At 36.6% G+C, this 15,294-nt stretch overlaps 1 protein-coding gene and 1 long non-coding RNA gene across 4 annotated transcripts in view; one reads left to right on the forward strand and one right to left on the reverse strand.

The window, feature by feature from the left end:
• Nucleotides 1-2,041: 2,041 nt before the first annotated feature.
• The window catches only part of FAR2 (fatty acyl-CoA reductase 2), a 146,187-nt gene continuing 132,934 nt past the window's right edge, over nucleotides 2,042-15,294 (reverse strand). For both annotated transcript variants that reach the window (XM_035027982.1, XM_035027983.1), the window contains 6 exons: nucleotides 14,776-14,894; nucleotides 13,849-13,916; nucleotides 11,560-11,731; nucleotides 7,137-7,266; nucleotides 4,017-4,144; nucleotides 2,042-3,095 (listed from right to left, as the gene is read on the reverse strand). In XM_035027982.1, coding sequence (XP_034883873.1) covers nucleotides 2,933-3,095; nucleotides 4,017-4,144; nucleotides 7,137-7,266; nucleotides 11,560-11,731; nucleotides 13,849-13,916; nucleotides 14,776-14,894 — 780 coding nt within the window. In that variant the 3' untranslated portion in view covers nucleotides 2,042-2,932. The remainder of the gene's footprint in view (nucleotides 3,096-4,016; nucleotides 4,145-7,136; nucleotides 7,267-11,559; nucleotides 11,732-13,848; nucleotides 13,917-14,775; nucleotides 14,895-15,294) is intronic.
• Nucleotides 7,208-15,202, forward strand: LOC118025542. 2 transcript variants are annotated; one of them, XR_004683346.1, is made up of 3 exons: nucleotides 7,208-7,282; nucleotides 12,636-12,719; nucleotides 14,757-15,202. It is a non-coding gene; the product is annotated as an uncharacterized LOC118025542 (long non-coding RNA). The 2 variants fall into 2 exon arrangements; XR_004683345.1 differs by lacking the exon at nucleotides 14,757-15,202 and having other exon boundaries at nucleotides 12,636-13,954.

Raw genomic sequence — 15,294 nt, forward strand, 5'->3', positions numbered from 1 at the left:
GTATATCAAATAAAGTAGGGACACACCAATGTTTTTTATCTGTGTACCAGAATAGGGGTTTCTAGCTGTTAAAACTCGATTAAGCGTCCTTTGCCATAACTATCTCCACTTCAGGTCACTGCTGTCTCTCAAGCCAATTACATCTTAAAACCAACTAGTTTTATTTCGTTAAATTAAAAAATATATATTTACAAAGTAATGTAAGCAGTGAGCATTTTTCCATACCTCTCTGTGGGCATATGGGACAACCATTACTTTTTACTACAGACAGTTGTTCATGTTCCCAGAATATAATTATTAAATTTGCAGTTCTAGAAAAATAACCCTGTGGAAATTCACATGTGATGCCTGTGAACTTTGAAAATTACTGATGTTTGGAAACTTCAGGCTGACCTACTTTGTTATGTGCATTGTAAGATAGCACACTATTTGGGTATTAGTCCCTTCTCAGATCAGTTTATCTACCCTGAGATTCTAAATCAGCTGTTTGAATGAGATGTTAACTGGAGGTGATGGTGTTGGGGGTTAGTATAAAATTAGTTATCTAAGAAATGTTTTTTCTGAGTTGTATGCACATCTGCCTCAACTTTTTCTAGTATTAATTGCTTTAGGTGGTGACTGTTTTTAACTGAAATATTACTGTATCAGGTATGTTGTGGGTAAAGAATATAGGGATTACCAAAACTTCTTTTTAAACATAGATACCTTTTCTTTGTACTTACCGTCCATCCTCTTTTTCCCCAAAACAGAAGGTTCTTCTCATTACATTGTAATTGTATGTATTAGGCATTCAATTAAGTGGTCTTGATATAAAATAATTAGGGATTTTTCTTTCATAACGATACCTATTTTTATTGCTTAATCATCACAGAACTTTGTGTCATTTCTTTAATACCACAGATAAAACATGCTTTAAATGTAACCCTATTAATGGTATCAGAAAACATTTAAGCATTATGTATCTATGTGTTAAAATTTATACTCATCTGGTAGTTTCTTTGGAAAATTCTATCTTTTTTTCTCTGGGGAGGGAGGAGATCTGTAGTAGTTAGCAGTTAAAGATACAACACTAGAAGAGGAAAACATTTTTTTTAATTCAAACTTTCATTTAATCAAAAGTCAAAATGAATACTTGATCAGTGGAATTTATGGAATTGGTGAATAATCAAAAGATAGTAAATTTTTAGAATAATTATGTTTTATCCAGTCTCATTGAATTATAACTTGATTTCATTTTTATCATATCTATAGTTTGTATCTTAATCCGTGTAACTCAGAAGTATCATATAGACATCTCAAACTAAAGATCACCAAGTGCTTTGCTTCAGAGCTGGTTTTTCTGCCCTGGAAAGAAGTTCCCAGACCTTAGATGAGATTGGAAAAGATACTGCCCAGAAGAGCTCCCCCCAGATGCCCTTTATGGTGTTCAGAAAAATCTCAAGTAATACCGGACGAGAAGCTGCCCTCAAGCCTTGTGCACTGCAACTACATGCGCAGCTTTCTGAGTATTACTAATTATTCCAGAAAGTGAGCATACTTATAACTGCCTTCCTTACCAGGTTATGCTTGTGTAATTTTCTAGTAGGTGTGATTATTTTTAGTTACTTAGGTCCCAAATACTATATTTGAATAATATTCCATGTTTTTAACATGAAATGCTGCAATCCAACGTACACTGATCTCTCAAATGCGAGGAAAGTCAGGATAACAGTTATATTATTAATATAGGGATTTGAGAATAAATACAGTTTTTACCCATTAATTCATTGGTATTATACATAAAATATTTTTAAATAAACAACACCTATTCTCTAAACTGACAGTCATTTAGTGAAGTCTATCCTTTTCAGCTGTACATTGTACAGTTAACATTGTGCAAGTGGAATGATCAAGATACTAGCAAGTCCTGGTGATCACAGAAGGGTAATCTTCACCACATTGCAGCAAAAGACTAAATATTTACATTTATATTTAAAATTTTGCTTTCCTCACTGGCAAAGATCAGGGGACTGTTTTTTTTTTTTTTTTTTTTTTTAAGATTCTAACCTAGTACCTTCCTCCCATTAGTCACTCTCACCCTGAGGCCTGAGCAAAATAAGCTTAAATAGAAGGGGTTTGGTGACTTCAGTGAACAAAAAGGAAACTCTTGGGAGAAGGTTATCAGGAAAATGGGTGATTCAAAACATTTAGAAATAATAGTTGTCAGTTTCAAATTATGAGAACTAATTTTACTTATAAGCATAAACAGTCCCAATGCAACTATGTACGTTTGAGCCCTCATTCTGTACATAATTATTTATATCTCATTTTTTTTTTTTTTTAGATTTCAGAAGTGGGTGTAGTTGAGGGAAGTGCTAAATGTGAACCCACTTTTCCAATTCCCGCAGCCTTCAATCAAGTCTTCATGGTATAACACAAAAAGGAAGCTGAGATTTCAGTAGAGAATTATTTCTTTTACAGTATTTCTGAGGATGAGAAGATCATTCTTCCTCAACTTAATCTTGATTTTAAACCTTTATACTGGGTACCTCAGAATGAATCCAAGGTTAGAACTGCCTTTTAGCATATTTCAGCTTCTATCATGTGTTCTTCCATGTACATGGAGTCAAAATTAGTCCTCTCAAGAGAAAAAAACCTAAATATGGACAGATAAATGTACTTCGGTGTTTTATATTCAAGGGCACAGAATGGAGTGTTAGGAAGCAATCTGGAAATAATTTTTCCTAAGATATGTATGATTATAGGCTAGGATATGCTTTCCTTCTCTCACTGAAATAAAAATATATAGGTAAGAAACATGAAGACATGACAACACATTTGACACGTAATGAGCTTGGGCATATTCTTTGTTACTTCCTAATCTTGAGAACCACAGTTTGCTGTTTTAGAGGTATCCAAAAGGTTCCAGATAAAAGGAGCTTGCCCAGTGTTCTTAGACCTTAAGCGTGCTGGATGCCCTAAAGTAGGAGAGGAATTTATAACAGAAGCTCACAATGAAGAACCAGACATTCCGAGCCATCTGAGATCTTGCAATGAGAAGGCGCCAGGCGATGAGGAGGAGGGCAGTATTAAAGAGGTAGTGAATATTTCGGAGCCTGGGGAACAGACATATAGAATCAAAGTTAAAACAGCACCAAAGACCCAACTGTATTATCTGAAGCCTAAGTGTGTTGTTTCCTGGTTGTGACCAGCAAATTGTTAGGTGCTCACAGGTATGTGGCATGACCTTATGACCTTTTGATTTTTACAGTTCTTATTTCCACAACATGCCTTCTGAATAATCAGATTTCCATAGTATTCCCCTGACTAGTTTCTCTTTCCCATACCTCTCCCTACTTTAACCTATCTTACAAACATGACTAACAATCTTTCTTAAACATACTTTGATCATATTACCATACCACAAATCTTCACTGGTTCTTGCTCAGTAGAAGGTAAGTTCTAAAGTTCTCAGTCTGCTATTCAATGTTCCTCTCTGTTTGCAATTTACTTTTCCAAGCTTATAATCTGTGCATTAAAAACCCTTTGCTTCTAACAGAATTATATCAGACTGTTCTGGTTCTTTGTCCCATATGGAATAATGACTGAAAGAAATTTAAGGCAGTTTAAAGACTTGAAGAATGGTTGATTTGCCCATGTTAAAGAGCACAGTCAGGTTTCCTGCTTGTTAGGTATTCTTTATTAGAAGAAACAGAGAAACTTGGGTTCAAATCTGGTGCCTCTACTTCCCACGTCTTACCATGGACAAGTTACTAACCTTTTTTGAGTCTAAATAGTTTTTGGATTAAAAAAAGAAAAAATGGGATAACTAAATAATACCTCCCTCCTAGGGGTGTGGTGAAATCTAGGTGAAACAGTGTATTACAAGAAGAGAGTATACAAGGAAGGACCTGTAAGGTAGTAAATGCTCGAAAAATGTTAATTCCTCCCTTCACCCGCTCAAATTTCATGTCTGGTATAAAATCAGATACATGTGATAAGTGCTTAATAAATATTAACTGACTGATTATTCTTACCTTTTCAAATGTTGTTTTGCTTCTGGGATCCCAGCCATATCCTCTTTCAATAAGTACTTCTTAACTCCTAAAACATAATTTTCAATGTATTCCAACCAGTTCAACTGGCGCACATCAAAGTTGAATACCTGAAAGGCAAGAAGAGATTATGAATTGCCAGATTTTCATTGCTGGAGACAGTCACCTTGTCCTTTTGATGAAGTTTCTTTTACATAAATGAGTGACATTTGGTTTGAGAGACTTGGACCCCTCCAAAGGAGATTATTTGAGCTGTTACTTCAAAGGCATTGACAATATGGGTTGCCATTTACACAGAAATATTTAAATATAGATCAAGCACAAATATTTGACTTTTGGGAAGTCTTGTGAGGGGAAACTTAAAGGAACTGGCATTAGTCTGGTAAAAGCTACTTTCATTTCAAGCAAATGGGGATTAATTATTTTTAAAAGTGATGGAATAACTTTGGTTAGGGACCAAAACAAATTGTGCTTCTTTTCCATTCTTAAATTTTGTGGTGTTTCCTTGGCCTACCATCCTTTACTACTTCATTGTGCAGATTAAGGTAAACTGGATAAGCAAAGCCTTAAGGAAAAGTTTAACAGAATTTATATTCTGTATTTGCTTTAGAGATGTTATCTACTATGTGTGCTGTTTTGATGCCCTTCAAAAGCATTTAGAGTTAAGTGGTAAGAGTTAGTGCTTCTCTTGGAACACTAGTGCATTTCCTCCTCTTGGACATAGAATGCCATGAAACTATATTTTCCCTTTCACTTTGCCACCAGAAAGCTCAAAAACAAATTTCCTGCTTAACTGCAGTGACTAGATAGGATCTCGTAGACTACACATGGATGGACATTCTATTTTTCTTATCTTTGACTTTACATTTTAACATTTTCCCTAGTTTTTTTTTTTTTTTTTAAAGATTTTATTTATTTATTTGACAGAGACACAGAGAGAGAGGGGACACAAGCAGGGGGAGTGGGAGAGAGAGAAGCAGGCTTCCCGCACAGCAGGGAGCCCGATGCAGGGCTCGATCCCAGGACCCTGTGATCATGACCTGAGCCAAAGGCAGACGCTTAACGACTGAGCCACCCAGGCGCCCCAACATTTTCCCTAGTTTGACATTTTATTTCTCTTGTTCTTTTATTATATGTGTTTATTGCAAGTTAAATCTTTGTGAAATTATATGGAGTGTTAACAAAGCAGATGAGATTGAGTTCCAGAGAGCTTCATAGACTTGTCCAACAGCTGAAATGCTTTCCAAAAGTAATTAATCACTTTGGATATGTTTGTTTTCTATAGTAGTACTAAATATTACTTATTCATCTATGTAAGAGGCTTTTATTTTTATACTATTTCACATTTCTAAGTTAGATTTCAGTGAGGCCCTAGTTTGGAATCCTCATTACATAGGGCGAATCAAACTCAATTCTAAGCCAGAGTTTGGCAATTATACCAAATTATTCAGGACTATTACCTTTGCTAAGATATTTTGAAAGCGTATGTTAAATCCATAGCAGATTTAATTTTTTTTTTCACAAAATTTTTGGTTATTTTAGGTTAAAATAGTAAAATGTCAAAAAATGAAACTCTAAGCTATTACCTTTTGAATTATTTAGATGGATAAATTCCTTGGAGAGAATGCAATAAAAATAAGTGTACATGAGATTTGAAGCTAATTTTAAAAATAATTTACAATAGCTAGAGCTTTTTTTTTTAATAAGCTAGTTTGATCACTACACATTTTAAACAAGTGCTTAGAATAATTTTGGCTATACAAGGTATGTAAACATTTCTGAAAATAGCTCTATTTCATGTCAGGTTTAGAGATGCTCAGCAATTATTTCTAAATCTCTAAATCTCACTTGGTGTACTTAATATATTTAATACAACACTTAACAGTGTTTGACTTTGCAAGTGACCCTTAGGTCCCATGACCCTAAGTAATTTTAGGGCTTTATAGTTTTTGGATTTGAATCCTGCTCTGTGAGGCTGGAGTGTAGGAGTAAATCCCTTAACTGGCAAGTGAGGCAAACTATGGCCTTCTAACGTTTCCTTCTCAGTTTGACTTGGTCTCTTCTATATGCTGCCAAGTACTAGATAAATCAAGAAATGCTTTATTCTTTAAAATAAAAAATAGTAGATAATGTCAATCAAGAGAGTGAAAACTTTGAAGTTTAGTTGAAAACTAAGGATATGCTTGGGGAACACCTGACTCCTCAAGAAGAAAAAAGCTAGGAACATGTACAAAGTATGAAAGATTTCTTTCTTTCTTTCTTTTTTTTTTAAGATTTTATTTATTTGACAGAGTGAAAGAGCACAAGCAGGGGGAGCAGCACAGGGAGAGGAAGAAGCTGGCCCCCTTCCGAGCAGGGAGCCTGATGCGGGACTCGATCCCAGGACCCTGGGATCATGACCTGAGCCGAAGGCAGATGCTTAACCATCTGAGCCACCCAGGCGCCCAGTGTGAAAGATTTCTATATTTGTGAATTTCAGAATATGCAAAGATTTCAGGACCTAATGTCTGCAACTGCCCAGAAGCTAATGTAAAGAAATAAATGGCACTGATGCTCAGCAATTAAAAGTGAAGGCCTGTCTTGAGAAAAGTCTGAATTGTTGAAGACAGGTCATTAGAGGGAGAGGGAAGCTGTCTGTGCTGTCAGTGTGCTAGAGGGTGGGAGGGAGGTCTTGGTGGGATGCACATGTGAGGGGTTAGCTTTGGAGATGCAGAATGATTTTGATTTAACAAGAAGAGTGGATGTGTTTATGAGTGGTAAAATTAATGATTTTTTCATTGAAGTCCTATGTTGTGGGGTTAGGGAAAATATAGAGGTTTGTTGAAAACAGCCACCAAGGGCAAACAGGGATTGAAGCAAAGTATGTGAAATGTGACTGCAGGATAGCAGTGAGGATCTAATCAAAGTCAAGAACTCAGGTCTCTTACATTAACTTATGTCCTGCAATTGTGTCAATAGCATGGACAGATTTTCTTAGGGCCCCCCCCCCAAAAAAGATTATGTATATAACTAAAACTTCCTTTATTCATCAGCTTTCCAGGTCAAATAATTCTAAATTCCAAATGAGCAGATTTTCCTGTTGGTTGTCAGCGCTCTACTTACTCTCTGATCTTCAGGACTCAGCTCAGACATCAGCATTTCCGTATTGTACGTGCTCCATTCCCAACTCCGGTTGACAAAATACTCCAGCATGGAAACGGTTTTTAAAAGCCGATTCATGACCTTTGTCATCCTGGGGTAAAGATCAGGTAGGAACAAATATCAGCACACTACTGATGGCTGATTTCCCTGTTACTCTATAGGATGTGTGACAAATTACTTTCGAGAAAATATAAAAAATTTCACTCTTCTCTTTCCCCCATTTCCTCATTAAAACACGTATTCTTTTTTCTCTTTCCACATTAACTGTTGAATGAAGGAATGGGATGAATCTAAAGGAGTTTGTTCTATTAATCATTTTATTTATTTATTTTTAAGATTTTTTTTTTTTTAATTTATTTGAGACAGAGAGAATGAGAGAGAGCACATGAGAGGGGGGAGGGTCAGAGGCAGAAGCAGGCTCCCTGCATGCGGGACTCGATCCAGGGACTCCAGGATCATGACCTGAGTCGAAGGCAGTCGCTTAACCAACTGAGCCACCCAGGCACCCCTCTATTAATCATTTTAAAACCACCAAACTCCTCCTCTTCCTCTTTACTACCTTAAGAGTAGCAAACATTTAAAAAAACCCAGCCTGATACCAGAAAAGAACTTACTAGGTGATAACCCAGTTTCTGGCACCGTGCTGATACTTTAAAAAATTATCTCAGCTAGTTCTCATAGCATCTGTTAGGTAGGTATGTATCTACATTTTTTTTTTTTTAAGATTTTATTTATTTGAGAGAGAGAGAAAGAGAGAGCAAGCACATGAGAGGGGGGAGGGTCAGAGGGAGAAGCAGACTCCCTGCCGAGCAGGGAGCCCGATGCGGGACTTGATCCAGGGACTCCAGGATCATAACCTGAGCCGAAGGCAGTCGCTTAACCAACTGAGCCACCCAGGCACCTGGTATGTATCTACATTTTATGAACAGGCAAAGTGAGCTTAAGATAGATTAAGTGTCTATGATAATATAAGCATCAGAAGGAAAATTCCAACCCAGTTTTGACCAACCTGAAAAAGCCTCTGCTTTTGTAATCTCACCACTCTGTGTCCTGTTACTTCCCATGGCTGGCATATTCCCATCCTGGGATCAGGACATGGACCATCTCCACTGTGTGAACTTTCCAACTTTAAAGCAATTTATGGAAAACTTTCATAGTTGCTCTTATTTGATCCTCACAGGTAGTAAAGACCTATATTCTTTATCTTCATCTTACAGAAGGATTAACAGGTTCAAGGTCACACAGCTAATGCATCAACCTAGATCTGGCTACAAATCACTTTGGCCTGTAGAACATTTGGCCTTTAGAACATTTATCTCAGGCCAGTTTTAGCAGTAGCGATTACTGCAGTTGACCCAGTAATGACTTGTGATGCTCTTTTGGGAATTTGGTCTTATTTCTGGTCAAATCCTAACGCCCATATACCTAATGACTTAAGAGGGACTGCCCTCGTTGTATCATGGGAAATTCTTAGGCAGAAGGTAGACTCGTTATTCCCTGATACAAGCATCATAAAAGGGTTCCGTTTGGCTATTATCATCTTACATTTTTGCTATCGACTGAATATTTATCCTTTCCAAATTCATAGATTTAAACCTATTTTCACCAATGTGATAGTATTTGGAGAAGACTTTGGGAGGTGATTAGTGCCCTTTATAAAAGAGACCCCAGAAATCTCTCCTGGCCTTTCCACATGTGAGGACACAGAGAGATGGCTGTCTAGGAGCCAGAAAGCAGGCCCTCAGCAGATGCTGAATCTACCAGCACCGTGGTCTTAGACTGCCCAGTCTCAAATCAACTTCCGTTGTTTATAACCAACCCAGTCAATGAGATTGTTATAGCAGCCCAAATGGACGACAATCTTTATCCCTCCTACAACTCTGATGTCACTGATGTGATTTCAAGAAATTTAATTTTTAAAAAATAATCATTGTAGAATGATATACTACATACAGGAATATATCAGCATAATAGTATTTTTTCTTAGAATACATTTATTACTTTCAGATACAGAAGTTGTTAACACATAAAATGTAAAACCCATAAAGGAAAAGAGTGATTCATTTTTTTCACATAAAAATCTAAAACTTCTTCAGTAATGACAGTGATTATTATATTCTATGCTGTCTTACATAAAGCCTTATAAAATAGGTATGATTACTGCCCCTTTTTACTGGTGAGGCAGTTAGGTATTAGAGACAGTAATTTAGGGCTCATATAGCCCTTGACTTGGTAAAGCCATGATTCAAATGTGTAAGTCAGACTCTAAACTCCATCTCTTAAGAAAACCTACATTGTAGGTAGTCCCCTTGTATTAGAAAAAGCTTCATAATCAAAGCTATGAGATAAGAAATTGACTTGGAGAAAATACATTAAATATATATTTATTCACACAAGTATGAGTTTCTGTAAGTTAATAAGGTCAACCCAATAGAATAATAGGTGAGAAGCAGAGGCAGACAACTCACAGAGGAGAAACCTTGAATGTCCAATGAACAAATGAAAGCCCAGCCCCTCCAGCAATCAGGGAAATGCAAATCAAAGTAACAAAGAGATGACCTTCATTGCCATTAGTTTGACAATTCAAAAGATTGATTTCGTTTTGCCAAGTATTGATGAGGGTAATTAAAAACGCATTTTTACCCCGCCATGCTGATGTGGTAGTGCAAAATGATAGAGCTTTCCTTTAGGGCAACCTAGCGGCAGTTGCAAAATCCAGATAGCCTCCAATCCAGCAGTCACACTCCTCAGCATCCTCCCCAGACCCAGTGGTATGTTCCAAAAAAAAAAATGCAGGTGCACTGATATTCATTACCCCATTGTAATAGGAAAAAACTAGGCAGAATGACTTAGATTTTCAAGGAAAATTAGTGAAAAAATTTGGAAAATACGTAAGCTTGATTTACACACACGCACGCACATACCTCAAAGCAAAACTATGTTTATATATGTCTATATATGGTTGTAAATGCATAGATTACACACAGACATACCTGGGAAGGGAAAGAGTCTAAAAGAATTCTAACATTTTCTGCCATAAAGATGATTCTTAAAATTCTTATAGAAACCTAGCCATTTCCCACAAATACTACAATTTAATTTCTCAAAATTCATAAAGATTTTTATTGGCTCCCTTCCACCTTTTTTCTTTTCTACTTACAGAACTTTGCTCTTTATCCAGGTCTTCCAACCCTGATAAATTTTAAAGTTTTCAGCATTTCTGCCTATAATGTTTGTTTTCCTTCTTTTCCCATCTTTATTTAATAAGCCCCATACAAATATTTTCCCCATAGCCACAGCATCTCCTTTTCACCTTGCTCAAGAAGAACCTGATTACTGAGTTATGAGCTCTAAATAAGTTCTCTGCAAATTTGGATAAATGCAACATTGCCTAAGTTTTAGCCATTTGCACTGCTAATAAATGCCGAGAGAGACTTCTTCCTATAAAGAGACTAGCATAGAAGGCAATGCTATTCATGCTTCCAATGCTTGCTTGCAGGGATTGCCTTTGGTAATTATAATAATGATGACTCTTCAGACGCAACAGAAAATTCTTCAAGTGAGACAGAGAGAAAGGGATAGGTCCTATGTCACACAGCTAGATGGCGACAGAGCTGCCTCAGCATCAGCACATTTCATTCTACCTTGTTCCCCTTAATTTCTTTATTCACCTCTAGGTGGCAGTAACTCTAGCTCAGGTTTCTCCAGATCTTTCCTCTTTTCAACTTCTAGACTACTCTATATTCTTCCCTTAGCTTCTATTTCCTATTTGTAAAATTGGTGTAATGAGTACATCCTCTCTGGATTGTTGTGAGAATGAAAACGAGATCATCCTACATCATCCCGCGTGTGTGTGTGTGTGCGTTACCGTTTTTTTTTTTTTAAAGATTTTTTATTTATTTATTAGAGAGAGAATGAGAGAAAGAGAGCATGAGAGGGAGGAGGGTCAGAGGAAGAAGCAGACTCCCTGCCGAGCAGGGAGCCCGATGCGGGACTCGATCCCGGGACTCCAGGATCATGACCTGAGCCGAAGGCAGTCGCTTAACCAACTGAGCCACCCAGGCGCCCTGTGTTACCGTTTTTAAGATTACCTAACAGTTTAGAAAACCCCAGACTTACAGTCTCACTTGCTTTGCTTTTTGGGTGGATGATTACTTGCTGAATTCACCAAGCAAGTTTCTCAACATTTAACTTCATTATGACAGAGGATTTTTAAGGTAGGGGTCCCTTTGGGGATTCTCATTACTACTGCTTCAGTTGGCCCCAAATTTATGTAAGATTCAGTTGTCACCTTCAAGCCCCAGATGAAAAGAGGGCTAAGGACTTCGGGGGCCCTAATCTTCCATGCAACAACGCTCTTAAAGCAACTGACCCGGCTTCTCACCTGGGCTTCCTTCCTGTGAGCCGCAGATAGAAGTCGTAGATGATGGCAGGGGCCCGGTGGCTGACTGCATTCCAGTACTGGCTTGTGATGGTGTTGGTTGTGAAGTCTGCATTTGGCCTCCTAAAAGCTCTCTCAAATGGGACTTTTTCAAAGGTTGCCAAGACTTGGAATCCTGGGGAAAAAAATAGAGTACAAGTCTGGGAGCATATAAGCCCACTGTAGAGGAGGGCATTTGCAATGGGTCAAAATGATAAAGACCAGTGATTGGCTGTGTAGAGTCAAGAATCAATCTCTGAGAACAATATTAAGATATTTATGCCAGGCAAGAGGTCACCTACAAAATCAAATAACGAGAATGGGTTCTGAATTGGGTCCTTTTCCTGAAACCTTTATCTAAAACAACTTCTTGGGGAAATAGTTTCAGTCAATACAGTGAAGTATTGTTCAGAAAAACTTAAAATCCATCATTTGGTTCCCAGGTTATCTAGTCTATTCTGAAAGCCTCAAGACAGAGCCTGAGAGCCTTATTTCCTAGGTTGGATCATTAGTTGTAGAACCATCAGTAAAGTTTCTTCATATTTACTTAAACCTTTATAAAGGGCTACTTAAAGCTTCATAAAGGTTTAAGTGAAAAAGAGAATATTAAGGCAGGATTCCCTTGTGTTGGTTCACTTTAGATACCGGTCTTTTACTTCTTTGGTATTTCTGCTTCTCTGGGACTATCCCAGACTCCATTGTCCATCCATTCTTGTCTCCAGATTTTTTCCACAATACTTTTAATATTATTATGTAAATTATGTAGATAAAACCTAGATAAAAGTTTAGAAACTTTTAATGTACATTTGTAAAATAATTCTTTTCAAATGATATTAATTCCAATTCAATGTTCATTTTATCTATGTAAAATTTTCAAAGAATATACCTAAGTTCATTATTCAATTATGATGAAGATATCAGTTATTATGGTAATATGATTATTGTCCTCTTTAAAGTATATTACTTGGAAATCTATATAAAATCTATACAGAAGAGATTCTCAAGAAACATCTGACCTAGGAATCTCTTTTTCCTCCCAGAGGGATTCATATTCACTTTTAAGAATCACTACTGGAATGGGTACTGCACAGAGGCCAGAGACCTGTCTTTTACTTCTGTTTGAGGTACGAGCCCTCCATATGAATTTGAATAGATCTTTTACTCTCTTGGGGCCTCATATATAAAATAAAGCAAGGCCACTAGATTATTTTTAAGATTACTTTCAACTATGACATTGTATAATTTGATAAACAGATAATAGGTTTTGGCGTGGAAGAAGAATTTTGAATTTCAGAAATGGAATTTACATGTAGCATCTTTTTATTTAAGAGCTTAACATATCATCTTTGCTTCTATTAATGCTTGTTTTTTAATCCTGTTACTGAGGTAGAGGAGATTTATTTTTATTTCCAAATGTTTTCAGAATTATTTAGATATATGATCTAAATAACTGGATATATGATCTAAAGAACTTTGATGGCAGTAATTTCATTTTTATTGAAGTAACAACTTTACAAATAGAATAGCATAGCAGAGTGCTCTGAAATGGAAATCAGATTCTAACAAATTAAGTACATGTGATTTTTTTTAATATCTAGTACCTAAATAAAACTAGATGATCTCAAAGTTTCAGATATTTGCAGAAAACCAACTCCTAAATTGACAAAGGAGTACAAGATTGGTTAGCTAATTTTCAGTTACATGCAGGATTAATTACTTCCATTCAACAAGATATTTTCGAGGTTACACTTATGGCTCACTGTATAAATCGATGAAGAGTATCACTGACTCAATAACAAAAGGTAGCATTATTGAACTCTTCTAAATCTACTTGGTTATTGATGATCTCACAGTTGCAGTGATGTAGCCAGGGGACAAGGGACGTGTGTGTGTGTGAGCAGCCCCTGCCTCAGCACGAGGAGCATTTCCTCACTGACGTTACTTATAACTGCTGACTTTTACTTGGTTTTATCTATTTTTAAAATCTTTATAGCCAGTGGACCCCTTATTGCTTACAATCATGCACATTATTCCCACTAACCCCCTTTCTTTGATGCTCCACAGCACATTCTAGTTAACTCTTACACATTCATTATTACTAATTATTTTATCTTTTACTTATTTTTTGTCTTTTTCTCCCATTAGACTCTAAGCTCCAGGACACATTTTGTCACATTTTCCCCCTGTGGTAGACACTAAAACTGTGCGGGCAGATGCTAATAGTTATGTAGTTACATCTCTACAGGCGCTTACCCATTTTTCTCCAATTACAAGGATTGAGGTTACCAGATGTACAGTGGTAGATTAATGTTGACTTAGGTCTGGAAAATGAAATAAAAATTAAATAAATACAACAAAATGGAGGACAAATGAAAGATAGGGAAAAACAACATGTAGGCAAGGATGTTTCAATAATTCCTATAACTAGGTCAACACTCCATCTTCTGTTCCTTCTTTGGGTAAAAATGCAAAATGGAAGAACACGAGGAAAGTGTTTGTGCATGTGCATATGAAAGAGGGCTCAAATAAGTTGATGTATTTAGGGAGCAAATGGAGGTACCATGACAATGAGAAAGTAGATCATATTGTTAACTTCTAGACATATTTATTGGGCAAAATATAGGCTATGTTTTCTTCTAAGTCCAGTTCAGCCCTGCTGGATTGAATCGAAAACAACTAAATGGCTGACTTTAAATAAGAAAAATTTAATTCTGTTTGCCATTTACAAACAGAGTCAAATATACAAACAACTTTTTTTTTTTTTTTGTACTAGGAAATAGAGCCCCCCCCCCAATGGAGATCTGAACTTTTGGCATATATCAGGAAATGAGCAGCTGTATAAAATATAAAAGATGCCCTTATTTCACCCACTTTTATCTCCTTTGCCTTAAAAAAGGGAGCTGTATTTTAGATTACTGACTAGAAAGAAAAGCTTTTTTGGGTTAGAATTTTAAGGTTAAATGATTTAGAGTTTGTTACTTTATACAAAATACGAAGCAGTATTTATAAAATACCTCCATGCATACGTGATGGCATATTTGGAACTTTGTAAAATATTGAGACCGATTCTCTCTGATATTTGGGGTCTTCTACAATCAAATGTGTATATTTTGAAGCTAAGCCTAACATATTCACCCTCCTCCTCATCAAATCTTTGAAAGCTGGCTTCCACATGCGCACCTGTGAACAGCTGTGTACCATCCCACAGCCAAGGTGAGATTGACGACTGTATCAACGGGAATTAAATCTGCCACAGCCATCGGAGTAGCTCTTATGGACCGAAGAAACCCTTTGCCAGCCTGTGAGGAAAAAGAGCATGAAACACTGAACCAAGTTTTAAGTAACAGCTGGGGCTAATACTAATGCTGCTCGAAATAATAGTTAACACTGACTCGCTGCTTACTAGGTTATTGGGCTAAGGCTGACTTCTCTCAGCCTATCCAACCCCCCAGCCAAGTCCATCTCAAATGACAGCATTTCCATAGAGGTCCTCGGGTTCTGTTAGGGAGTGGAGTTCCTCAAATTTGTGAGAGGTTAATATGTTTAGTTAATTAACAAACACCAAGAATAGTTTTTTACATTTAAAAATTAATTCATAAGATATCTTAAAAACTAAGGTTTCCCACATTTCCCATTAATATTAGTTTACCATTTTATTTATTTATTTATTTATTTATTTATTTATTTATTTATTTATTT

The sequence above is a fragment of the Mirounga leonina genome, unplaced genomic scaffold (assembly GCF_011800145.1).
Source record: "Mirounga leonina isolate KUSES-001 unplaced genomic scaffold, KU_Mleo_1.0 Mir_201, whole genome shotgun sequence".
NCBI lineage: Eukaryota > Metazoa > Chordata > Mammalia > Carnivora > Phocidae > Mirounga > Mirounga leonina.